The sequence below is a fragment of the Bombus huntii genome, chromosome 5 (genome assembly GCF_024542735.1).
Source record: "Bombus huntii isolate Logan2020A chromosome 5, iyBomHunt1.1, whole genome shotgun sequence".
NCBI classification, from domain to species: domain Eukaryota; kingdom Metazoa; phylum Arthropoda; class Insecta; order Hymenoptera; family Apidae; genus Bombus; species Bombus huntii.
Genome location: NC_066242.1, coordinates 14,408,238 through 14,434,584, shown reverse-complemented (window position 1 = coordinate 14,434,584; position 26,347 = coordinate 14,408,238). Strand labels below are relative to the sequence as shown.

Below are 26,347 nucleotides of genomic sequence, written 5' to 3'. Positions count from 1 at the left end.
TGAAAAATAAGAAGACAGCTGGTAAACCTACGGGCACTTATGTAAAGTACTCTGTCCACGGACGGAAAGCAAATAACACTGTTGGTAGGATCTTATATCGACGAAGAACATGAATAAAAGATAATTCATCTATGTGGCGTGTACGAGAGGGAGAAACAAGGCTTGTTGCTTTAAAAGCCTAGTCGTTCGATCGAGGGTACGAAGAAGACTGAAAGAAGCGAGGAGCGGCAGTGGCAAGAAAGAGTGCTTCCGTTAAGGGATATCAATTTTGGAAATATCTTTCAACCAACTTTTCCCCTTTCGAGTGTGTGCCTCTACAACAATGAGGAAAACACCACTCGTGGAAATTGAAAACAACTTGTCACGATAGGTGGGCAACGCGAAGCAGGTATATTCAAGAAAAGGAAAGGAAGAGTTGGATTGTCTGTGAAATATAATTTCCAAAGTCTATTTGCGTCGTCGGTGAGCAGCGGACCACGAACTGGGGTCTGGTACGTGTTGTTTCAAGGATGAACTTTGCGTGATCGAAAAATAGAAAGAATGACACAACCGACGATCCTCCTCGAAGGTATCGAAAGTATCACTTCGTTTGCGGATGCGTACTTCTCTCGAATATCGTTCTATTCGAATCTTTGTTGTCTAATTGCTTAACACGTTATTTAATCGCCATTGATATCGAACTGCTTTATTGGGTAATTTTATTAACTAGACAAATGGGTGTTCCATTCATATAGTTGACGAACACAACATCTCGAGGCTACGGATAGGAATTAATTTGCTTGATCGCGGGAAATCCATGGGCGGATTTCCGAAGGGAATTTCCAGGAACAGGCACCTTAAGTGGGTTCCGGTCAAAGTAACGTTGATTAATGTTGTTCCAGCGAACTACTATTCGCGTTTGAGAGAACGCTGAAACTCTATGCTCCGTGCTTATCCAATTCGTTATCCAGTAAACTTTGAGGAAGTCTTTTTCCGAATTAGTTTGGAACTGCTTTGCTTTCATAACAACGGTTTAAAGTACATCAAATTATTGTACCATGAATCCCGTTTATTAAATCGGCCAAACTTTTCGTTTCCCTTCAAACGTTACGGAAGATGGAAATTTCCTTCCTTTCTCAAAGAAAATTAGGATCATGTTTAACATACGCACATCCCAGATCCCAGATACAGTATTTATGTCTATTACATTCGACAGCGTGGAGGCACTATCGGATCTGTTTGATCAAGGTATTGTTATCGGTCCACGTGAGAATAAAAATTGATTCATCCAGGCAGTATTCAATAACACCCACGCTATTCTTGTTTGCTTTACGGTATCCACGGCAAAATCAACGGGTACCGAGAAATATGCGTGTTCCAATAAATTTCTAGGAACTAACAGGATGAACAGCAAAATGAATAATATCGAAAATTGATGCATCAGAGACGATTCAATCGATCGGCGCGTAAAAAATGCCAGTTTTTACGTGTTTTATGCAAAAACAACTTTTACTGTCCCATAAATCTGTCGTTACTTATTCAGTGTACAGTTAAAGTCGTCGATTTACGGTAAAACCGCGAAACGAGGGGTCGACACGATGTCAATGGAGGTAAATCACGCGTTAAGTGCTGAACCATGTGCAGTAAAGATCATAACTGTCACCTGTCGTTACAACACCTTCGCATTTTACGTTGTCAGCGTATTCCAGACTCTGTCATCGTTATATAGAAGAAGGAACACAATGCAACGAGTACCGTGGAATACCGGTATTATCTTGAACACCGCTTCCTATCTCCTCCCTCTCAAATTAAACTATTAAACGCGGGAAACGATTATACCGAGGATATTAAGAAGTACGAACAAAGATGCAAACTAGCGAACCTTTCAAAAGGAGAAAACGCAAAGGAACGAAGTAATCGAGCGCGGAGAGAGCTTTGGGAGATACGTAAACGTTTTATTCTCGACAAATATTTCCTTCCCGATTACCGTCCCACAAAGACTGTTTTATGCAATCACTCTTCGTCAATTACTTATTAGGCCAATTGTACCAAACTTTAAGAAGAAAGCGCTTTGGAAACTGAAACTTTCGGTATTCAAGACAATTACGATTATCTCGTTTTTCGGCGCAGCTTGCTTGCTCTTTGCGATTTCTATGAAAGCGTTTCCCTTCTATCGAAGAATGTTTAGGCTCGTTACTGAAACCACGATAATCGTACGATTAGCCTACGCCTTCGTTCCCCGTCGCTAAAACACGTAGTTGACATCGAGCTGATATTTGATTTCTCAATAGCAGACGAGGGAAGTTGGCTCGTCGAGGGAATACTTTTAAAATCGTTTCTCTGATAACCAGAACGAGCTTTTAACGTTGATCTCGGCGAATCACGTACCATACGCAGGGTTGCGATAGTAATTATGCCAGCGTAATTGGAACCGTTTTATTTTACACCTGGTTCGTAAATCACATTAAAGCATTAGAGGCTTTATCCATCGCGAATCTATTGAATTTAAAATTGAAAATATAATCAACGACGCGCGTAATTCTACGAAAAGATATTAATGGATTTGTCATGCGTATAATGTTTTGTCATATCCACTCTAGGTTGATATAAAAATAAATGATTTATGCTTTAAGATCATGAATAATGAGCAAGCCTATATAATTCAGCTGGGACGTAATTTCAGTGACGTTTTCGTCAAGTGTAATGGTTCCCAGAACGAGCTTTTGCCTCAGAGAACTGGTTTGTTAAGATTTTGTCAGGATACGAAACGAGACCACAACGTTATCCATTGATCGTAGAAAGGACATCCTTCAAGGTTCACGGCAATTCCCATTTGGGAGATTAAGAATAGGGTATAAGGCTGCTGCTGTGGATAGTCGTTTTCAATTAAGCTTTTGCCAGTATTGGTGGGACTCTACTTGAAAAGCTCCATGGGTTCGTGGATCTATATCTGAGCACGTACCCTTCTTTCTTGCCTACGCCCGCTTTAATAGCTTCCTTCGGGAATTCTCGAAACATCCGTTATCCAATTCGTATCTGCGAAGAGCGATGGTTGAAACAATGTCAAAGGAAATTAAGAGTCGCGTAATGAAGTCGTCGTTCGAACGTAATGTACCATTTGCATTTTGTCGAGGAGAATAATCGATTTTAATGGTACGGTCGATCTCGTCGAGCGTTATATTACGTTCACTGAATTAGACCAGTTAACCGGAATAATCGTAATTAATTCGGTACAAAAGGGTGTGCGCGGTTAATTATGGTTAAACAAAATTACGAATTCATATCACGTTAGGCGCAGATGTGGCGGGCAGAAGTAAGTCCTCTTTCAGTGGAATCCAGGATTATGGGGAACATCCTGGATTAGGGGCAGTCGATGGTTTTAGTAATGTCATATCCCCGAGAATTGGTTTCCTACGGATGTATTTGATGGAGTCGTAGTGGTAATCACCTACGCGTCGACTAAGCATTAGAACGGGTTATTGGAAGGTCCATTCAAACCAAGATTGAATCGATCGATAGCGATTGTCTTTCGATCGAATCGTTAATTATATAATTTCTACGAATGTTCTCAAAAGACCAACTCTTCTTCTTTCATCGTTATTTTTACAATGTATTTATTTATCATTTTGCAATAGTTAGTTATTTTCTTGGAAGATGTGTTCCAGCGAGTGATGCGGAAATGATGCGCATCGGTAGATTTACAATGGGACCGGGTGAAACACTTATAACATGAGCAGAAATGAAAATTATGCGTAGTATCGTTAACGAGATTAACGAATGCAGTGTACGCGTGTTACCAAAGTGCGACTCGTTTAGAAATGTATCGCGAGTTTGCAAACGTTCGTACGATATTTTTTCATATTTACGGTTGAGCTACATCTGTTTCAGAGAAAGCTCGTTACTAGCTACCACATTATGACGAGTAGCATACATTTCTACCTGTAGACGAGCTTTTGGCAGATTAGTACAAACCATTTCCAACTCTCAGGTTTGTCCAATCTGTTTGAAAGTCAATTTCCTCGTTTCTCATTTTTCCACTCACCTTGTGCCCACGTAACAAGTAATTTGAAAGCCGGCAATCTGTTTTCCCCGAAGCAATTTTCAAGTTCTTGTTCAGCCGTACAAAGCACGGGACAGGCGGGAGCAATGGGAATTGATACGCGATCGATCGCAATGATAAATTTTGACAAATTATCATGAACGAAAGGGGACAATTTTTGGAAGCAGGGAGAACAGAGAGGCAGCGAAGCGGCGTGGCGCGGCGTGACAGTTATCGAACAAATTGAGTAAGTTTCGTGGTCAACACGGTCAAGAATGAAAATTACCCTGAAATTAGGGTACACTAATGGCCATCGTAATTGATATTGGACGCAAGCGTGGCTTACTCTCCCTCTCTCATTGCCTGATATGATACACGCTGTTTCCTATACATTGTTACCGTAAATGACCTAAATGCTTTTAACACCTATCCTACTACAACCACTTGTTTCCATCCCTGAATTATTTTGAGCTTTCTCCATGATGGAAATCTTTCGTATGTATTATCCGATTAACATACATGTATTGATATATTTATTAATACAAACGACGTTCTTTCTTTATTTTATATTTATTTAAATCAACCTATAAAATGGGTCAGTCGTCTGTAATAAACACGGGCAAAGCTTGCGATAAATAAAATTAAATAAATATCGAACGGACGTATACTTCATGACAATTTTTTATTGCAGATTACATGGATGAAGCGTAAAAACAGACGGTTGTTGACTGTTGGCACAAGTACCCACTCAGTCGACAAACGATTTGTCGTGATGCATTCGAGTACTGATTGGCTACTTCAAATACGAGCAGTTACTCTCCAGGACGAGGGTATATACGAATGTCAGGTATACTTGGCGATGTATCTATGTGTAATAAAAGGCACGTTTCTTCTTCAGTACGATGGTGCTTCACTCTGTTGCGACGTTGCAACATGCATATCATCTATTTCAACATAAAACGGGCGTCATATTTTAAATTTATGGCAACGCATTACAGTAACTCTCCTGGAACGTCTCTTTCCGTGTACGTAACAGAACAAAACAAAACGAAAGGATATTTCAATGATAAAAGACGCGTAACAAGTTTAGTTCGTCCGCGCTGTGGTCGTTTAGTTGCGTTACCAGACGAAATTAGAGCTTTTTCTAGACGTCATACGTTAAATACCATCCGAAAAGTCAGCGTAAGGTCAGTTAAGGTTATCGTAGCCTTTAATCCGAAGCTCGGTTTAAATGTTAGCCGCAAATTGTCGCGAGAGTGAAACACACCTTGATATTTTATTTACGAAGAATCCATGAAATATTCGAAAGATTCTAGGAATAGTTTCCTAGGAACAGTACATTTTGCCAGAACGTTTATCGAAGATCGTTCCTAAAACGATGTAGAAATTTCCACTTGACAGATAAGAGGCGATAATCGAACTCGATTTATCCACGAAGCAACTATTGGCGTTGAAATTTCAGGTTACGTCGCATCCAGTGCAACGGAATTTCGTGCTCTTGAAGATCACAGAAGCGTACTCGATCATACCAGGGGCGCCTGATTTACACGTGAAGCAAGGTTCCAGTCTTCGGTTGGAGTGTCAACTGAAGGCAGCTGCGGAATCGCCCCTCTACGTCTTCTGGTATCGTCAGGGACATATGATCAACTACGACGAGGAGCCAGGCGTGAAAGTTGAACTGACCAAGAACGGATCGATTCTAATGGTCAACAAAACGAAACCGTCGCACGGCGGTAATTATACGTGTTCACCGAGCAATGCTAAATCGGCTTACGTGATGGTTCACGTGATCGAAGGTGAGCAAATTAAGTTTACCAAACGTAAGGCCGATCCGTATTTAGTTTGTTTCGAAAAATCATTTAGCGAGAAATAATTAGGATCGAGACTTCGTTCGAGGTAAAGGTAGAAGCTTAATTAACGTCGGATCAGATTTCTGGCATACAGGATAAAGCGAAACGTTTCGCCTTACGATCGAGCATTCGATATTTCAAAAGTTCTATAGAAATCCAGATAGGAGCAAAATTTGACAAAGCCTTAAGCATCTCCTAGACGCGCGCCACTGTTCCGGAGATCGTTGCGCGCGTGATCAGACTACGAAGGCGAACTTCGCACAAGGGACTAAGAAGTCAGAAAAAGAGACGAGGCCCGTCTCGTCTGGGGCTTTAGCTTTCAGTGTCCGACCGGTCGAGCTCGTTTAAAACGTCGTAGTCACCCTCAGGGGTATTTTACCGCTCCTCCACGAAAGTGTCCTTTCTCCTTCTCCCTCTATGAGATTGGGGTGGTCTTGTCTGGCGACGCGCCTCTTCTCATTCTAGCTCGGCCATTTTCGCGAGGAACGGTTTCTTTTTGCAGCTATCGAGTCAGAGTTTCTAATCTCGTTTCAGAGGAAGAGAAACCGGCGGCAATGCACGGAGGAGACAGAAGGAACCTTAGTCCAGCAATTTTAGCGAGTAACTTTCTGGTGTCCCTCTTGGCGGCCGTCAGCTGGAGGATACCGAGTTTCACCAGCCTTTACCCGACATGAATCACCGTTGAACTTATGGGAACGACTGGTGTTAGTCGTGGCCGCGCTACCGCAACTCGGTTCATCTCTCCTATCGCAAGGACGACTCTGACCATCGGTCGACCATTCGGGATTCGTCTTTTCAACTGTAACTCCAATCGGCCCTGCAAGAACGATATCCTTGCATTGGTGTTAAAACCGGAATGTCATCGAGTGTATCGATTCACGTATGAACACACGGAACCGCCGCCACTTTCGGACCGACCCTTTTACCTGTAGCGCGATTCTTTTCAGAGATTCGTGCTCCCTCATCGAGGGGAACCGCGTCCGATCGTGAGAGCAGCAGAACTGTAGCCACCGAGAAATCCTTTTGTTTTATTCCCTTCTATCTTTTAACCCTCTTGTCCCTTATCCCGTGTACTCCATCTCCTTCCACCCCGTTCCTTTATTATGTACCAAGCAATTTCTTTGTCTGGAAAAACTTATGCGTGGTCGGAGTAACGATTATTCTGCTGGTTTTGGAATCGATATAGAAAGTATGTGGTGCAAGATGTGTCTCACTTTTAACGTTGGGAAATAGAACGACGCGCGAAGAAAGGTTCCTCTTTTATTCTCTTTTCTGTTGCGAGACGATAGGAACCTGTCGATTCGAGCATGATCTTTTACTTGCTAGTATCTGTCATTGTGCGCGATGAGTGAACCGTTTTCTTCGTACGTGCATTATATATACATATGTAAATGTACACATACATAAAGAAACGCGCATACATACACATTCCTTATACACGCGGGGTTCATACACATACATACGTATACCTATACGTATACACATACGTAGTATGTAAGCGACACCGTGGACTCGAGATGAACAAGCGCCTTTACGTTTCGTGACGTGGAAACCGTTCTTCTTCCACTCCTTCTTCGAATCTTGGATAGCATGTGTGTGTGTGTTAGAGATTTATTGAGACGGAATGCGAGGAAAGTGAAAGCCTCCGTTGAATCCGGGGAGAATCAGGAGTACAGTGGATCGATCAGGCTGCGGATAAACTCGTTATCGGAAATTCGTGACAGACATTCATGCGATTCCGCGCGTTGCCGCGTGTTCATGTCGGGATAAACGGAATCAATGTAAATATAACGCTCTAATCATACATTCAATAAAACATTAATCGTAAAGCTGCGATCGATAATTTACTCACGAGTCCTTTGTGTTTCGTTGGATCGAGGCACGACGCGATGCGACGCCGTAAGAAACTTTGTCGAGGCAACTTTGCCATTTGTTTTCGTTGTTCGATGGGTAAACGATGAGGCAGGAAATTGAAGGTAAAGTAGCACGATCACCGTGAAATAAACGACGCGAAGGAAAAGTTATTTCACGAAACTCCGAAGGAAAGTTGTGGAATAGCTCCGGCCGATAAATGTGCACGTTCGCCTCGCGTTATCTATCTCTCGAAGTCTTCGAACTTTACGCGAGCTTTAACACGCCAGTGGCAAACGTTATTACGAGAGCCTTCGTTATCTTAGCTTGGAATCCTGTTAAAACGGATTAATTCAACCGCAAATTCGGTTGGAGAAATATCGAAATCCGCTAGGGGCTGGATAACGACGACCACTAACATTACTGTAGCCGCGAAACGAGCTTCTAAGAGCGCGGTTCTAGACACGATTAATCGATAAGACTATCGAACGTGTGAAACCTTTCGCGTTTACTCACAGGGACGCCGATTCCCCTTGTTATCGACGCGCACGAACTTTCCCACCACTCGATATCACGACAATTTTTGAAAGATCGTCCGATGTCGATGGAGATGGCGATAATTCGCGTCATGGTGGAAGATATCGCGAACAATTAACACGATAGCAAGTTGATTTAGGTTGTAAACGTTAACCCATATAACGCGGCCTGATACCTAGTCTGTGCCACGTCACGGGAGGGTACCGCGTATCGTTTTTTCCCCCCCGTTCGACTTCGATCCCACCACCCCCGTCCTTTAACCTCGTTTTGTTTGACCCGGCGCGGCGCGGCCCTGCTTTCTTCTCTTATTTTCTATCTGGCCGCACAGAACTTTCGCGATAAAAGCACCGAAACTCTTTTAACGGGTGCTAAATTGAAACACTACTGCAATAAAGGGATACGGCGCAGTGACTTCTACAAAGAGCATTCTTCCTTCGCTTGTCCAGTTCGAACCTTCATACGTCTTTACCTCCGAACCGAAGAACGAGAAGAAAACCCTTCTTTCAAAACAGGAGAAACAAAAATCACGAGAGAACAAACGACGGGTTGCTGTATCGATGAAATCGTTTTTAACCGTGTCGGTGCGAATGAACATATCGATCTTTGTAATAAACATAGGCTACAGCCGATAAATAACAAGAGAATGTGTCGATACAGTGACACCGCTGCGGTCCAGCAATTTGGTATGTAATTCGTTTCAGCGTAATAAATGGATGGCGTTAATTATGCTTGTATAATATTCAAACGTTTGGCGTGTCCTTTTTAATAGTTTCTGTTTAGCGTATTTTTCTAGTTTTCTATCTTTCTGTCTGTCTGGATGGATTTTTTTTCTTTTTTTTTTTTTTGCTGGAAAACTGAATTTCAATTTTCACCTTTCTTATTCGTTATTTTTACCACAATTCGGTTACGAGAATTTTAGTAAAAATTGTAGCGCGATATCGTTGTTTCGCGCAATGCAATTTCGCAGAATTTTCAACGTAATAAGGATGGCAACGAGAACAGCGGATGTAGTGCGGTGATTCGTTGCTTTGAATATCTCGAATACGAATGAAATTCGGAGACCCTGATCCACGATAAGACTCGTTGCATCGAATCGGCGGTAAGCTGTTTCTAGATATGCTATGCACAGCACAAGCACAAGCGCAAGCGCAACAAGGACGAGAAGAAATAAAAGAGACGATGGAATGTCCCGGTTGTGGAGCCTCGGCTTTACCCAACTTTCTTTGCAGATAACACGAAAGAAACTGGGAGAGAGGCGTACTGAGACAGAAAATGAGAGAATGCTCGAAGAGTAGCAGAGAACAGAGTTAGAGGTGTTTGAGAAAGTTTGCAATTCCTTCAAACAAGAAGCGCACGAGTGCTCCCATCTCAGCAAGCATGCACAGGTAATAGGGTAATTCCAAGAATACAGTGCTCTTCTATTCTTCGAGTATTCGTTGTGGACTAAAAATGACACATCATAATGTAATCTGTTTGTCTCCATTTTGACTAGTGCGTCGTGTTAAAGCAACGATAACCCTAAATAATCCCGCCTAATTAAAACGCGTATCCTTTGTCTAATTACTCTGAAGCGCGGTATGTCGAACATGTATATTCATATCCTGCAAACGATAGTTTTACAAGAACTTTTATTATTATCATTTATCATTATTATATTAGTCATAGATGTTAGTTTCATTTAATGGAAAATATTCATCGACGAAGAGTCGATAGATTTTACTGTAAACTTCGAGAAATAGAACGGTCTTGTGCATATACTTAGGCACACGTTTCTGCAAGTATAAACATCGCTATGCACGTAACTGGTGAACGAAACAAAGTCGATCTTGGTAAAACAGTTTCGTGTTGCCAACGATCTAACCCTGCCGCCTCTACTAACACGGATGCTAGCTTGAAATAGCGATAAAATCGCTAAACAAGTTGCGTGACAAAATGCAAGAGTTCGAAAAAAATGTAGTTCATTTGCGTCGATGTTAAAAAGTGACCAAGACCGAGATTAAAATTACGTTCGAGGTACTTCATCGCGCGGAAAAGAGAGAAAGTGCTCGTGATATTTTTCTCTTTTCGTAATTATGATTCTGTTATATAGCTTCGTTCTACGTTTTATTTGTTACTTTGTACTTCTTACAATTTATTCCCTTCGCCATATCGTTAAACTTCGCACGCTGCGCCATGCAAAAAGCGTTTCCGGAGAGAAACGTGCAAATAATAAATTACGCGCGTGTTCGCGTTTCTCGGTATAATTACATTATTTACAAAGTTACACGTCAAGTAACAACGACAAAGGTTCATGTCGATAGTTTATGTTGAATACACTGGCGTCGCAGGAATTAAGCAATTTGTATAATCGTTCCGAAACAAAGTAATTTCAATTAGAATTTATTTCACTGGGTGAGAAGAAACGACAAGATAACAAGTTAGTAGCACAGAACACGATTTTAACAATGGGAACGGTCCAATGTACGTATTCCGTAATTGTATTTGACTGGCATAATAATCGAATGTGTTTCAATATACGATAATACCTTCGGAAATAATGTTTCGCATTCTAAACCCGTGCACAATCGAAGAACGTTTCGGTCAATAAAATAAGGGAATTCACAAGCGATTTCATTTTCGGACCAGATAGATAAGGGTATTGGAATTTTGAAAATTTTGCTTGCATTCAACGAAATTGGAAAGCAGCGAAAATTATCAGGGGAAGTAATACACGCGCTATACGGAGTATCCTGCGACGATTCCATTTTCATTTCTCGAAGCGATAGAAGGTTTTAAAGTAAAAACCTTAGTTAGTAAAAATATATAATAAATATCGCAAGAATGAAATGAACATCGCGACATATACATTCAAATATTAGTTCTACAATTTTGTATGAAATTACACGAATACTCGTATAACGACGCCTTAAAATGACGACAGATCCATTAACAGCTGTTGTTCTTTTATGCAACGTACTTGATCCGACCAGTAACATTCAGGTACCAGTATGAGTAGATTCGGTGTGTAAGTATGAAAGCCTCGTGGGAAAGTTCATGAAAGTGTTTGGAATGGATGTTGTACGGTGTTTTACATGACTGTAGTATGGAACTGATGGTGCTTTCGCAGATTGGTTTGTAAATAGAACAGAATTCGTCGCTTCTGTCGCGATGTTCGTACTTTATTACGGTCCCAGCTTCAGTCCTATTCGAACGAAACATATTTTCACCTTTTTACACATTTCCGCGCGCAAACGTCGCGTTACGTAGTTTGCTCTTTCTTCATCGTCGTTTTCATTACTCGTAAATATTGTAGAAGATGATTATTAGAAAATATTAAAGTGAAAAGCGTTACTTTGGTACGTTATAACGTTTGCAAAGTCAACCAAGTTTATTGACAGTACGAAAGGCTGCGTAAATCGAAGTAAAACGTCTTTGATCGGAACTGTTCTCCTCCAAAAGGAGGACTTAAATGCGCGATGTTACGTGCGAAAAGTTGAAGTAGTACGCATTGTCGAATACCAAAGAAAGCGGTAAAACGAACGATAAATCCTGCTGATCCAAAACAGTAGCTTCGCAATTGAGAAGCGTCGAGTTGACGAGAAAAGAAGAGGAAGAATAGAGCGGTAAATTGCGCCAATTTTTGAGTTATCGTAGACAGGATCGTGCACGGGCCAATTAAATTTTCAACGCACGCTATTCGTCATCGTTCTGGTTGTGTCGTTTTTGTTCAATTTGGCTGTATTCGGTATTTCGAACGTCAATGTTATTGGCGTATCTCTAGCAGACTTGGATGCAACGCAATATTCCAGACAGAACATCCGCTGGTGCATATGCGATAGTTTCTCGACTGCCAGCTTTTGCCGAGCTTTCACTTTTCGCCTACAGCCAGCCATTCAGTTAGTTTTACGAGTTCTCGTGCCATCCACTGTAATGCAGTTCATCGTTCTCATGGGAATTCTGCGTTTTTAAATGTTTCATTGATCGATTAGTTTGCCATTTTTCCTCGCTGTTTCAAAGTTCGTTACGATGCTCGCGGCAAACGAAACGAACAAACGATTTATCGAACGCCTTGGGTCTACTGTAAATCACCGTTAGTAAATCTTTTAGTTTTCGAATGTTGTAAGTGGAATTTTCCTTCGTGTCCTTTCGCGCTCGATCGAAATTGAAAACGTTACGCTTTATACAGGTAAACGTAAATGCCAAGAGATGCCGAGCGCTCGTAGAATAACTGATCACTTTGTTATTATTGTTACACAAGCAGCGTGCATAGTTATCGATCGTTAGACTGCAGTTGTATAATATATGGAACTGCCGGAGATTCATAAGTACAGCCTGTAACGTCACAAAGAGAATAGCTTAACTTTGTTGAAACGCAGATGTACACAACAGGAAATTATTAGGCTGCTGCTAGTCGAACGTTCTTGCAATTTTCATCGCGTATTCGTCGCACAATTTCGATAATCGAGTTCTCGTTCCATTTAACGTATCGTTGTTCAAAGTTTACCGGTGCTATCTATCTCAGAATTCAGCTCAAATTTCCAGGTGCTTTTGTCGTTCCATGCCGAAATAGAACCGCTTGAAATTTCTATTTTCAGTTATACCGGTACTGTTTTATCAAAGAAAAAATAGAATACGATTGTACTCTATTTAATAGGCGGACGATTTTGTCGTTGATTTCTCGGCATTGATATAGGCACTGTAAAAGAGAGCTAGAAACAAAACGGACAAAATTAGAAGATTCTCGTTGTTACAAACGAACAAATCAATTGCGAACAAGGTAACATAAATAGCGACGCTTGACGGTGTTCTGTAGACATATTTGTCCTGAATGAGCAGCATGCAACGCGGCCCCGTTTTATGCTGAAAGATGTTCCCCATTACCGGACTGCCAAGTCGACTCACAGTTGGAAATACAGTAAATGGAGAGAAATACACTAGGGTTTTGTCAGTAGGACGCCTTAAGACCATCGTTAAGACTACACGCTGTACGTGTATTCCGACAACGTGTTTTTCTTTTCTTGCGATTTTTACTGAAATTTATGAACACGTTACATAGAAAACGCGTATATACGCAAACCACGATATTTTCAACGTTCCTTGTGACAGATTTCATTTATCTGCGAATCGAAAGTGAATTATTTTGTCGAACGGTTGAATCACGTAATTACACGCTTCTCTATCTCTTCGGATATCGGCCGTGGATGACTACGATTGCTCGTTTATCGAGGAAATTAAGAACAAAGGTGACACGTGTGCGAACGAAGCTGAAAGGCGAGGAAAAAAGTAGGTTAACGCGCACCACATTCCATTGTAATTATGACGACGATGATGTTGTCAGCGTCGTTAAAAAATGAACGACACCCACACACAGATGGTTGGAGCAGATAACGCGCGCATTCGATATCAATTTCTGTCAACCGTGACTGGCGTTTGGCAAGTAACAAGAGATTTACTAAACCATTGCTTGGTAACTGGAGTGCGTAAGCAAAAACGATGGAAGTTGTAGAAGTGGAAATCGTTAGCGTCTCCGAGATCAAATGGGTAGGCGAAGTGCGCTTGAAAAAAGAAAAGAAAGTGGTGGAAGTTGATCGAAGGGAAAGAGAAATCCACGCGGAAAGAAAGCTGTAACAACTTGGTTTCGAACACTTTTCCTCGGTGAAACTTCGTCTTTGTGCGAATTTCCGGGAAGTAACGAAGGGTAGTTTTTTCGCGACGACCTTCTTATTTAATTAGCAAGCAACGAAGACAATGGGAAAGAAAGTCATTTTCGCACTCGGCTTAATATCAGTCGGAAGTAAAGTATTTCGTGTGACGAGGTCAAAAAGTTGTCAGAATGTAAGTTTCTTCCTTTCTTCGTTTCGAGTTTGGAAAGTACATCTCCTGGTTGTGGTGGTCGTAACCGCAGCTAAGAAATCGGTAACACGATGTGACCCGACGGTACGTTTAATATTCATGGTATTTCCGAATAAAATGGGCTTTCTCAGTAGTAATATAAATGATAATTACTCGCCATTGTTCGCAGCGGTAGGTTGGTCGCATTAACAATCGTCAACTACCGACCAGAACTTACTGGCGAACTTCGATTTCCAGCAACCGCTACCTGTCAGCCTCAGGACTGCATAATTTCTCGCTGAAAATTTAGAACGATGTTCACAGTGTGAAAAACTGCAGCGAACGGACACGTAACCTTAAAGTTTCAGTCGCAAGTTTTTCGTGTCTCGCGAGCAAGTTATCAAATCGTAATTGGAACGTCGCAGCACGATAAGCCGAAACACACTAACACACTGTGCGCATCGTGAACTCGAATAAACATCAACGAGATACTTTTATCGCCATATTTTCATCTTTTCGTTTTTCTTTTTTACCGGACAAATTTTAATCCTGGGTGATAGAAAACACAACATACTGCGGCGACTCGTTGAAATTGCTCGAACATCTGCGGAATCCTGAGAGGAATCGATAAAAATTCGTTCACCTCGGTGCAATTGTGTAAGTAGAGAAGCAAGCTCTCCACGTTGAAAACAATTTGTTCCAATTCTAGGGAAGTTAATCCTTTTGGATTAGGGCGCATTATATCGAAAGCTTAAGGAAATAGTTCTGTCGGTCTGCAATGGTGTTTAGGTTGCAAAGACATGGAGCGTACGACCGTCGGACGGAGGATTCCGGAAGATCCTTGCGGATTACCTACGTGATTGTACGATGGCGACGTCACACGGCCATTGTTTCAGTGATAATATACGAGCAAGCGTAATCCTCAAATTACGTTCTCGTGACGCTTTCATCTATCCGTTTGCATCAGTTGACTACACGTGCACACGCGATAATAATTTCATACGTAATAGCTTACTAATGACGCTTCCGCTATCATACGTCTTGAAATTTAAAGTGTAGGTATTCGTGTCAACGACCGAAATCTTTTATTATATCTGCCAGAGGACTAACCACCGTTTTTACGATCGAACAGTTTGAATTGAATATTTGATGCTGTGCGTTCTCAGAGGAATGGCGTAAACGTGAAGGTAATCGGACAGCTGTTTCGTTCGAAAACGCATAAAAGAACACGTGACATTTTCATTGACGAGGTGTGCAGAACAACCGCGATGGAAGACCATTTTCTAATAAGAATTTTCATGTATCGTAGGATATAATAAGTCCGGAATATAATAAATCGAACGTTTAGGTATTGCCACGTATCCTCGTCAGGAAGAGGCACCAAGGGAACATGGTTTTCGGTACTTAGGATTCAGTTGATCGAAAGGTACATTCGCTACGAACCAAGGAAACGATTAGACATCATGAGCTCAATCGACCGAAATTCACGCCAATATTTCAACAGATCAGAATTATTTCGATCGTCGATAGAGACAGTCAAAGATTCGACGAAGTACAGCTCAACGTTTATTTAACGGACATTGAAAAGTGGCTACTTAAAGAAATTGAAGTTCAAATTCATTGTATTTAATCAGATCGATTGTATAAGATTAAAAGATAAGATCGAATAACATTTAGAAAATAGTGTGTCCTCGATTCGCATGGACAAAGGCGTATCGGAAATGTCCGCATCTAACTCGCTTGATATTTTGTTGCTGGAAACTCGTGGAAACTGATGGTCGAAGGCAAGCCTGGTAATTAAAAGGCAATTGCAAGCAACAAAATGAAGATGTAGCGTGTTCTCTAGGATTTGCCGACAAAGGGAACGAGAGAAGCAACGTAATGCGATTCAATTTGGTTTCGAAGCACTCGATGCGTTTGTTCGTTATATGTAGGTATTCGCGTTCTCATTTTCCAAAGGAGTAACCACTATGGATCTCATGTTTCACGGAGACAGCTGTTCTGCTCGACTTGGCAGTAGTAACCTGTGAAATGTTTCGTCATTGGTACGTAATGGGACGTCTATGTCTTAGGTTGGCTCAGGACATTGAGCAAAAGTAATTTGGATAGACGAGAAGCTTGAACGCGATGGATTCTGGTCTCCCTTGGATTTTTCAATTACAGGATTCCATGGAAAAATGAAACTCGGTTGCGAGAGATTTACGCGAAGAAATTACATTACAGCGAGGTTCGTGCTTAAAACACGAAGAAACTGCAATCTGTAATTAAACTTTCAAAACGTTTTCTTCTTCAATATCGGTCAAACGTACTACCAATATTAATCGTTGGACAAAAATTTTCTTTCATTGTCGGTATTTCAGGTCACATGTTACGGGATTTGTGGTAACACAAGTCAGATAGGTAAAAATCATTTTTATGGAAATGGAATATAAATACTTTCGACGATATCGAAGTTACATTCACAAAAATTTTTTACCCTCTTTGCTACTGCGTGTGGGAACGACTCAGAAGTTTTAGACTTTGCGTCAAAACATATGTAATTTTCTTTTATCGTGTCTCCCACGTAAACGACTAAAATTAACTCTATGCATGCTACTTTTCATCAGATCGATGACTATTGCTTGTTATCTTTAAATTATAGCTTCTACGAGCAAATAGATTGTGGATATTTCAACCGTTAACTTCTTTCTTTATGTTCTGTGCATAAACTACGTATAGATGAAACATTTTCAGGATCGGCGAGGTCTTGTAACTACGTTATTTCGATATATGCATTTACTTTTGCAATATTTCGATATTACATATTACCAACGTTATTCGTTTAAAATACATGGAACTAAATATTGCAGTATTCTGTGATACCGTCAGTTGGAAAAACGTTACCGTTTATCGATTTCACAGCGTGTTATCAATCGTAGGAATCTCCATATCCCGTAGTAGGTAAGCTCGCGATTGTCTTTAACAAATCATTATCAATCGAGTTTCAAACGTATTTATAAAAATGCTATTCATAAAACAGCAGTCAACAGCATGTCTTATACGTACAATATAAACGTTATAATACTAATATTTATATCGCCACTTTAATATTACACTTATTATAAAAAAACAAATAAAATTGATCGGTGTTCGATCGTTATTCAATATCTGATGAATTAAAATTTATACGAATATTGTGATAATTTGGTTAAATAGGTAAAAAATAGTCGGGGAAGTTATAATGCCCTTAAGGTAAGCATATAATGCATGGGATAGCTTTTGTTATGCGAGAAAACAGTACACGGAGTAAGTCGGAAGTACTTGGTAAGTCGTAACATGTTATCGGCAGATCTTATAATACCCTGGTGGAGGAAGATGCGCTTTCCTTCCATTAGCGTCTCAGAAAAGCGCGATAATCAGCATATTCATGAATAACAGGCTAGCCAGGCTTAGTCGGTTGGACAGGAAATATTTCAAAGTAAAATGAGTAGATGCGCGATTCTCGTGGAAGCCCTCCATAAATATCGGATCCGTAAATTTCATTAAAGTTCGACTGGTAACACGTCAAGGCGCGTGTTGGCGGTTTTCAGCTGATTCTACTTTTATACTCGGATCCATGGGCAAAAAGAGGGCTCCCCCTTTAATCCCGGAATCTTTCGCACGGTTAAAGAGGAAATTGAAAGGACGTTTCACGCTTCTCGTAACGCGACTGGATCGAGCGCAAGCGACGTTTCGCGCCCTCGCGTATTCAATCTCAGATTAAAGAAGCCCTATTGCGTATCTAAGCGTATTCATCGCTGCTTCAAAGTCACAGTGATTACATTTAAATGCGTATCTTGGCCACGTTATAGCGTCATCGTCGACCGGCCGATATGCCCGTAACATGGAAAATCACTCGAGATTTATCGCGCTTGAATCAATTCGATTTATTTCGTTTTTTTCTTTTTTTGTTATATTTTACATGCAAGTGTTCCAAGTCGAAAAATATTCAGTTCAGTTGTTTTCGTAAACCTTCTTTCGAATACGTTTCTTTCACGCATCGTTTTCGATTGAAATCATCCCATTCGGATGCGAATCATTGGATATAATCCGCAATCTTCCGTGACGGCAAAGCGACGTGTTTCAGATAGAAATATTCCGAACTGGAAAATCGCATTGACCATAACGTGGATTATTTATTTTCTGCTATGCCTGTCATACGGTTTGCTACGTACAGCTCGGGATCAATGTAACGATAACTAGTAATATTCGAACGAAACTCGATCCGACTGGAATAACATCGATTCGATGCGCCAAATCATCGGTATGTTGGGATTATTTACGTATATATCACGCGTTTCATTACTTTACGTGTCGTCATTGTTAGCGTTGACGGATAATCGTATTTTCATTGGTAAAGGTTCGGTTGTTTCGTTTGTGTTGCATTATTTCGTCCATCAATATTATCCGTGCTTGTTCTATGTCGAACGGTAATTTTCTCGTCAAGATACGGCCTTTGTTAGGATTTATTGGGTCAAATTAAAACCGCGGAGACGTTGCATCTGATTACGCGAGTCTGTACACTAACTTGTCACGAAACGATTATTTATATCAAGGTTCAAATAAATTTTCATTACGCTTTGCTCGTCAATCGTCGTTATTCTCGATTATAAAGCGTTTTAAGGATCAATTGATGCGTCGATCACTGTTATCATCACGGCTATCGAATCGCGTATTGTACGTTATCCTTTCGCAAGTGATTCAACCAGAAGAGGGTATAAAGCGTTAAATGAAAGGTTTTTTTCCCAAGATTTTGTCGACAATCTCTCATAGCTACGTATCTCGTACGTTAATTTGATTTCGCTTAACATTTTCTACAAAATTATCATCGATTTTCATGTTATAGAAGTTATTAGTTGTTCGAGATGAGACTAAAAGAAACTTGTAATCATGCGACATGATTACGCGACTATGAAGACAACGAGTAAGAAAATCGTAAAGATACGCACCTTATATTTTCAATGAATATCGTAATTCTTTGGTTTTCGTTCGTGGCAAGTATCATGAAACCAGATTACGAGGAACTCTGAACTTTCTTATAGCAAGAATTCGCTGCCAAGAACTTGCTGTCAAGTATTTGCAGAGGAATTTTCGTGGTCTCAGCGGTTACGAACCCTTTAAAACTTTTGGATTTTGATGAATGGATTTCCAAGGTGATATGAAAATTTTTTATAGATGGAAATCTCACCCCCCCCCCCCCATGACAGCTGAAAATCTCTGAAACTTCGATCAATTTCACGGTCATAAAGAACGCCGTGCACTATTATCGGTTTTACGCGATCCCTCGTATCCTCGCATTTCCCGGACTTGAGAAGCGTTGAGAAGCATTATCGGAAATCGGTTGATTTCCAACGTGAAAATCAAGGAAATGCAATTAATATTCGAAAGCTTTTTCGGTTCTAATTTATCCCAGCTTTTCGTGGTGAAAGAAATTAAAAAAAGAAAAAAGAAAAAAAAAATAAGAAAAAGAGAAAGAGGAAAAGGGCGAGTTCACTTCAAAGAGTAATCGATAATAAGTAGTACGAGTCGGTGCATGGTCAGGCGTAGGTATCCGCTGATCAACGAGAAACCGTTCGAGAATATTTTTCCAGATTAATTGCAAGTTCGAGGGAATAAATTCCCGATTATTCGATAGTGGAAGAGATTAAAGCTTACCATCGTACGGTTTAAAGCGCTTCATCCATTTTACTTGCTCATTTGTTTAATGTATCCAAATACCCGAGATATGCTGATTTCTTTACAGAAGTGTCATCGACTTTGAGGACGCATGAAATTATGGAAGACAGTTCTTACTATTTTAGCACAGACAAAGAAATAAAAAGAATATTTGTTAATTCGCGTTATTTTTAGATTAGAAATAATTGATGTAAAAAAACGTACAATACATTTTTTCACGTAGCTACATCGTGTAAAGCCATTCGTAAATTTCCGTGTTGCAATAAGGACCATTTCGAAATTGCGAGGATGCCGATGCTATTCGTGTCTCCTTATATGGAGAAATTCGAGAGGAATGTAGATCAATCGCGTGCCAAGCGACTCGTAAGTAGGCATTCACCACCTCGTACAAGTCAAAGGATAAAGTAAGAAGTTACAAAGAAACGATAGCAATCGCGTCTTTCCTCTTCTACGCGAATACCCCGTAAAATTTAGACAAATAGAAAGCGCGATGTAGATGCATACGACGAAAATTCATTTTTCTATTGTACGATTTACGTTCGAATACGACTCAGGTGATTTCTGAACGAGTGGATATTGAAACTAAATAACATTTATTCGTCCAAGACTCAGTCCACGTACTATAACTATGACTATGTACCTGCTTATTACTATGTTTGCATGCGACTATATAACTTGTTCACGCGTTACAAATAGCGGACCAGAATATCGAAATTGTCGATCGTACAATTGTCTTGATGCTTGACTCTGTCTTTGTCTTGATTCGGGCCATGTATTTATAGTGTTGGTATTGTTGGTATAGTTGGTATAATACGTGATTCTGTCTCTGAATACCATGACATTATTCTTTGTCTTGAATCAGTGCGCGTGTAGAAACCGCGCATGTAAACCTCCATATGCAATCTGCACGTAGAGTCCGCGCGTGCAGGAAAATCCTCTTCGGTGGAAGATGTTCCTGGAAGCTACGGCATCTCTGTCTGCCAGGCAATGTTCCAGATAATGTAAGACACACGTAGCGGAGAACAAACCGAAGGATGCGACTCGCTTGTAATTGAGCAGCCCGGTGAAGAACAGGTACATGCCACCGTTTTATAATTTTAGGAAGAAGCAGGTTAAAAGAAAAGTTATTTTCATAGGAAATGCGATATGAAATTGTAACTATTTTAAACGATGCTTCGATGATAAATAAAGACTACTATTGAGATATGCCACGTGTTCTTAAAGGGTCGAGTACCATGGACGCATTTTTTTATTACGCGTTTGCGTTTTCTCTGCGCGAAGAGTATAATACGATGAAACGTACGTGTCATTGTACAATATTAATAGATCGTAGAATGTATTAGGTTGTCCGAAAAGTTTCTTTCGTTTTATAAGGAAATAATAGACGCACAAATAAACTAATACAGGGTGGTTGATAATTGGTGGTTCAAGCGAAAAGGGGGTGATTCTACGCGAAAAAAGAAGTCGAAAATATAGAATAAAAATTTTTCTTTTGAGGCTTTGTTTTCGAGAAAATCGACTTTGAATTTTCGCTCGGTACGCGTGCACTTTATCACGTCTCGTTATAACGGATCTCACTGTAGATTTTTAAAAAAATTAAAAAAAGAAAAAAATTTTTTATTCCATATTTTCGACTTCTTTTTTCGCGTAGAATTTTCGCGTACCTCCAGTTACCAACCACCCTGTATTAGTTTATTGAACAATGCACGAACATAATAACAGAGATATAACGAAATGAATCATACCTAATTGAATAAAATAATATAAAACAGAAATTATCGTTCATCTATTGTCATGTTATAAAACGAAGGAAACTTTTCGGACAACCTAATACACTACACTGGAAGAAAAAATTAATGGTATAAAAAAAGAAAAAAAGAACAACAAAAGTTTATACACACGTGAGATGCGCCTGTTTCCCATTGAGCCTCTCAATTTTCGATCTCGATTTCTATATATATATCATTCATCTGTATTACATAGATCGAGCGAATGTTCGCTATAAATTGAAATTTAATAGAGTAAATTGAATGACGACATAAGTGAATTTTTTTATCAGACTCGAATATTCAGCAAACCAATATTTAAACGATTGCGCCGTTGTCTGGTGCCTCGTGATAGAAATGAATAGTTCGAAATAACAGTAGTTAACGATGCAGTCGTTTGGCCCGCGAGCGATTCTCTCGTATCTGCGGACATCGACCAACTACCGAGGCAGTTCGTTTGCGTTTCTCTACGTCGAATTGTTATCGAGCAAATGTTTCTCGAAGTTAAAATCCATGGATATATTATACAACTATCTGCCAGTGAAGTTGCCTATTCTTGAATTTCAGACGAGTTTGCATCCATGAACGTAGCGGTTATAGATGTCGGAAGATATCAACATTATTCGGTACGGTGTTTTCTTACGGTTCGTATGGACCAGCGGTCGTCAGAAATGCGTTGATCGTTGCCACTGAAACTGGTTAGTCGACATATGTGATACGGAAGCAAAAGTTCATTTAAAACAGAGAGATAGATATCCAGGTAATTCAGGTGTTTCAGACACGTTATTGCGATAAGAGTATAAATGGAACGATATTACTAAAGGAATTTCAAAGTAACGCAAGCATTTCTAGCAGAAAATTCAACGATAGGAAAAATATCGCCATACCGGATCTTATCGAAAGGAGTGATGGTTCGCAGTCGAATGGCTGTGTCATTCAGAAGTTCGATGCCTTGGTCGCATCAAAATGTGCGGTTCACTGGCGATCTTTCGTCTTCATCGTAACATAAAAGAAAAGAGCAGGCGCAAGCACCGACAAGGATACGTTGTAAAACTGTTTTATGAGGCACGGCTGAAAGGATACCACGAAGCTGTAATCATAGCTCCTAATTTGCCGTGGAAGAACGCGTTGACTCGTGACTTTGCCAGTGGATTTACTATACGGTCTGTCGGATTCAGGAGCGTATCTAGAACAGTGGCCCTTATTTAATTACAAAAAAGATCGACGGATAGGTTTTATTAGTTTTTGAAAAAAATTGCACGTTTCGCTGGTTAAGTGTAGTACGAGTTTTGTCGGCAGCGCCTTCAATGATAAACCTTACACGTTCCTAATTATTTTTCCGATACTTATGGAGAACGAACGACGACAGTTTTTGTAATTAACGTTGAGAAATGAACGTTAACGCGTACGATGCTGTTTCGCATTTCGTTTAAGGGGAAACTGTGTTGTGAAATAATAAACGTCGATCTATCCCGTAGTTAGGATACTGACCATTTTCGCGATGAAAATATGACCGTAGTTGATGTTTATTAACGAAGAGGTACATCTATCTTAGAACGAGACTGACGTGTTTGTGCCACCGCATAATAAAGTATCCTTTGAAAATTTAAAACACTTCGCAGAGGATATGTTGTAGCTGGCTTGCAACTTTGTTACGTAGGTGTTCATCTACGTAAATCAGTCGATGTAAATGTTAATGATGTTCCGTCATCGCGTTACACTTCGTAAATGAACCTCGTAATTGCAAAACCACTACTCTTTCCGTTTAACTTGTAATTCGAATTTCTTCGAACATGTAACTAACGTGAACTAAGCGAAGTAATGCTTTTGAATACGCTGCCGAGTATTTCTGCCGCATCGTATAACCGATAAATCGCTAAATAATAATTACTGGCGATGATAATAATACGCAACGCATTTCCATTATTGCGGAACAAATAAAATTTTAATATCGTTCAATCGATCCAAATGCTTATATCGGATTAAATGGTGAATTCCCAGTAGATTCCCAATGTTTGCTTGTATCTTGCCGTGGAAGTGGCCACTCGTGCAACCTGTAAGATTCACTAACGCGATCGAATTCAACCATAGATTGAAAATACAACGATCATCGCGCAAATTTCTCCAGTAATTTTTACCTGGGATAGTTCTCAATTGATCGAACAACGTATTTTTCGTATTAAATTTTCCAATAGTGTGCGAACGTTTAGCGTGAGGGAGAATTTTTACACACTCGCTGCTGGATGTGTCTTTAGACTTTTTCTACTGACAACCAGCCTGAATAAAATAAATCGACTTCGTCCGTGAAATAAAACTCTACCTCGGTGAAGCCTGTTTCTCGAGCTGCTCGTTTCGTCGCTTTACCTCGTTATTTCGTATCTTCGTAGCCGCGACATTTGCTGAGCTCTCTTAGCTAACGGACGAATAGTTCTTTCCTCGCAGAGATCAAACTCCGACCGCGCAGCGTATCGATGTCGATGGGGATGATAAATCACAAAGTTGGTAATTGGCGTAAGAAGCAGCACTTTTTGTCTCAACAGGGGGTTGAAAGAGCGTATTGTATATCGTGCTAGAGAACGTCACATCGGAACAATTGCAACAGTTAGAAATTGGCCCAACTTTAAGGATCATTCTTACTTTTCGGTGGTTGCGACAGACAGAAAATTAGAAACTATAAATTTCTCTGCTTTCATAGATTTTGGCATCCCACGAACATACATCTTAATTTGCTCTATCAATGAATGACAAAGGAAACAGCAGGTCCGTAGAAAATATTGCTTATATCGTTACCGATAGATAATCATCGACAGATTGTCGTCAATAGCATGACGGTTTTAATTAAAAGCGGTGACAAAGTTTTGATAATATAGAAGCTATGCCGGAAGGAAACTTAATAATGGTATGGAATTTGCCGATCCAGCAAATTTTACACTTCTTTGCGATGAAGGGAAAAAGCGCGAGGAAAACAGAGGAAAAGGAAGAGATGATGAAGGAAAATCAGAAAGGGGGAAGAAGCGGTGGAAGAAGGAAAAGGAAGAGGAAAAGGAAAAAGCGGGTAGTGGGGTAGGGTTGCGAATTAAGGGTTGGTGACGAGAGCAGCGTGTGCGCGTAGGGTTGAAGAGAGAGGAATAGGCCGCCGGGCAGCCCCCTCCAACGTTGCTCCCTCCCCGACCTAACACGAACGTGCGAGCTTCGGGATTCGAGGCGGTGTGGAAACTCGGACGGACAGGCAGTCGCTCGCCGTTCGTTCAACAACGTGGCTCGAAAGTGCTGCCTCGGCGATTCAGATAAGCGACCAAGACCAAGAGGAAGACGACGAGGACGATCACGGCGACAGCGATGCCACCCCTCGTCGTTCGATCTTGGCCAACGTGGTTCGCCTTGGTTTCTCAAGGCCAACGATAAAAGATGACACTTCGATTGCGATCGTTGATCCCAGACACGGAGGAATCCACAGGTACCTCAGCGGTATTCTCCTTCGTCGTGATCTATTACGACCAACAACTACGCCCGTCGATATTCCAATTGTTCTCGTCGTGAACCATTCAGTTTCCTCAGTGAACCTGATAATCGAATCGATCGTTCTTTGACGCGTGTGAATACCAAGAGTGCGTTTGTGAGAGAATCTACTCGATTTGTTTAGTTTGATGTTTCGCGATTGACTAGTTCGAGCGGATATAGAGCGTGAGGGAAAAAGAATCGCAATGATAGTAAAAAGTGCGAAGTGTGTCGAGATGTCGATACGATCGAATGACGCGGCCGATGGCAAAGAAGAGTATCTGGTAATTGCCGTCGATTGTGCGTGGTCAAATGGAAATCACGCCGAGTGTTCATGGATCCCGTTTGACCAAAGGATTCTCTGCAATCAGCATTAGAGGGTTGAATTTCCTGTTGGGAAATTTAACGATCGGTTGGTCGAGGGTCGACTGGTCCAGCAGATCGTTGCCGATTAAAGCAATGTCTTGTATCGTCGTTTAAACCAATAGAGATCGCTTAATCGGCAGATCGAAGCCGAGAAGGACCAATATAAGAAGACCGACGGGAAGTTCGATGAAAAGGATTTTTCTACCGTACACGAATTCGTATTGCGGGAAACGTAATAAACCAAGGCAGTACAATGCCGCCGCTTTAGATCGAATATAAAGCCGTGCGACGTTTTTGATCCTGTTGCAAAATATTGAATCGATCTACCAGCGGTAGGTGAATGGCGGAGCTTAGTACGACTATCGTGTATTCTATGGTGCCGAGGATCATCCCCCTGATATATACATACAGACAGAGAGGCACATTCGATACATGGATCTTGCGCAGAATATGGGGAAGACACGAGGCGAACTTGGCGATGAACGCGTGACAGCACGAGGAAATTCTCCAACGAATCGACGTCGCATCCAGATCAAGCTTTGAACCACTGGATTTTTGCCTGTTGAACAACACCGCGTGTTTATTTGACACGGCCACGCAGTATATCGCCGTGATCGGCAAGGACGTTTATTACTCCTGACCATGACGATACTATGTTTGCGTTAGTCGATCGACTCGTTAGAAATTCAAAGAGAACGGACTGGCATGGATGAACGTTGCTGAGACGACGCAAAAGTGACACAGGTGTGATCAATGGTAAGTAACGGTTTAATCGCCGCTAAATTTTCTCCTACTTAAGATTCTCTTGACCGAGAAATGCCTGAACGTGTAGGTCAAGGGTGTAGGTACGAGCAATTTGAATTGCTAAGTGGATCTTAGTCGTTATTAATTAAAACGCGATTTGACGGTGAGCGAAGAAAGGAAACTTGTTTCGGGGGGTGAAAGATGGTCGAATT

The 26,347-nt window shown here is 40.8% G+C and overlaps 2 protein-coding genes across 8 annotated transcripts in view; both read left to right on the top strand.

The window, feature by feature from the left end:
- LOC126866085 (zwei Ig domain protein zig-8-like) overlaps positions 1 to 7,699 on the top strand; it is a 107,146-nt gene extending 99,447 nt beyond the window's left edge. For all 5 annotated transcript variants that reach the window (XM_050619199.1, XM_050619195.1, XM_050619196.1 and 2 more), the window contains 3 exons: positions 4,710 to 4,865; positions 5,481 to 5,814; positions 6,403 to 7,699. In XM_050619199.1, the coding sequence (XP_050475156.1) occupies positions 4,710 to 4,865; positions 5,481 to 5,814; positions 6,403 to 6,542 (630 nt within the window). In that variant the 3' untranslated portion in view covers positions 6,543 to 7,699. The remainder of the gene's footprint in view (positions 1 to 4,709; positions 4,866 to 5,480; positions 5,815 to 6,402) is intronic.
- Positions 7,700 to 24,732: 17,033 nt separating this feature from the next.
- The window catches only part of LOC126865969 (dopamine D2-like receptor), a 96,433-nt gene continuing 94,818 nt past the window's right edge, over positions 24,733 to 26,347 (top strand). For 2 of the 3 annotated variants that reach the window (XM_050618950.1, XM_050618949.1), the window contains exon 1: positions 24,734 to 26,147. The gene's annotated coding sequence lies outside the window, so the exon portion shown is untranslated. Of the gene's footprint in view, positions 26,148 to 26,347 lie in introns of all 3 variants that reach the window. The other variant, XM_050618948.1, reaches the window with a different exon arrangement.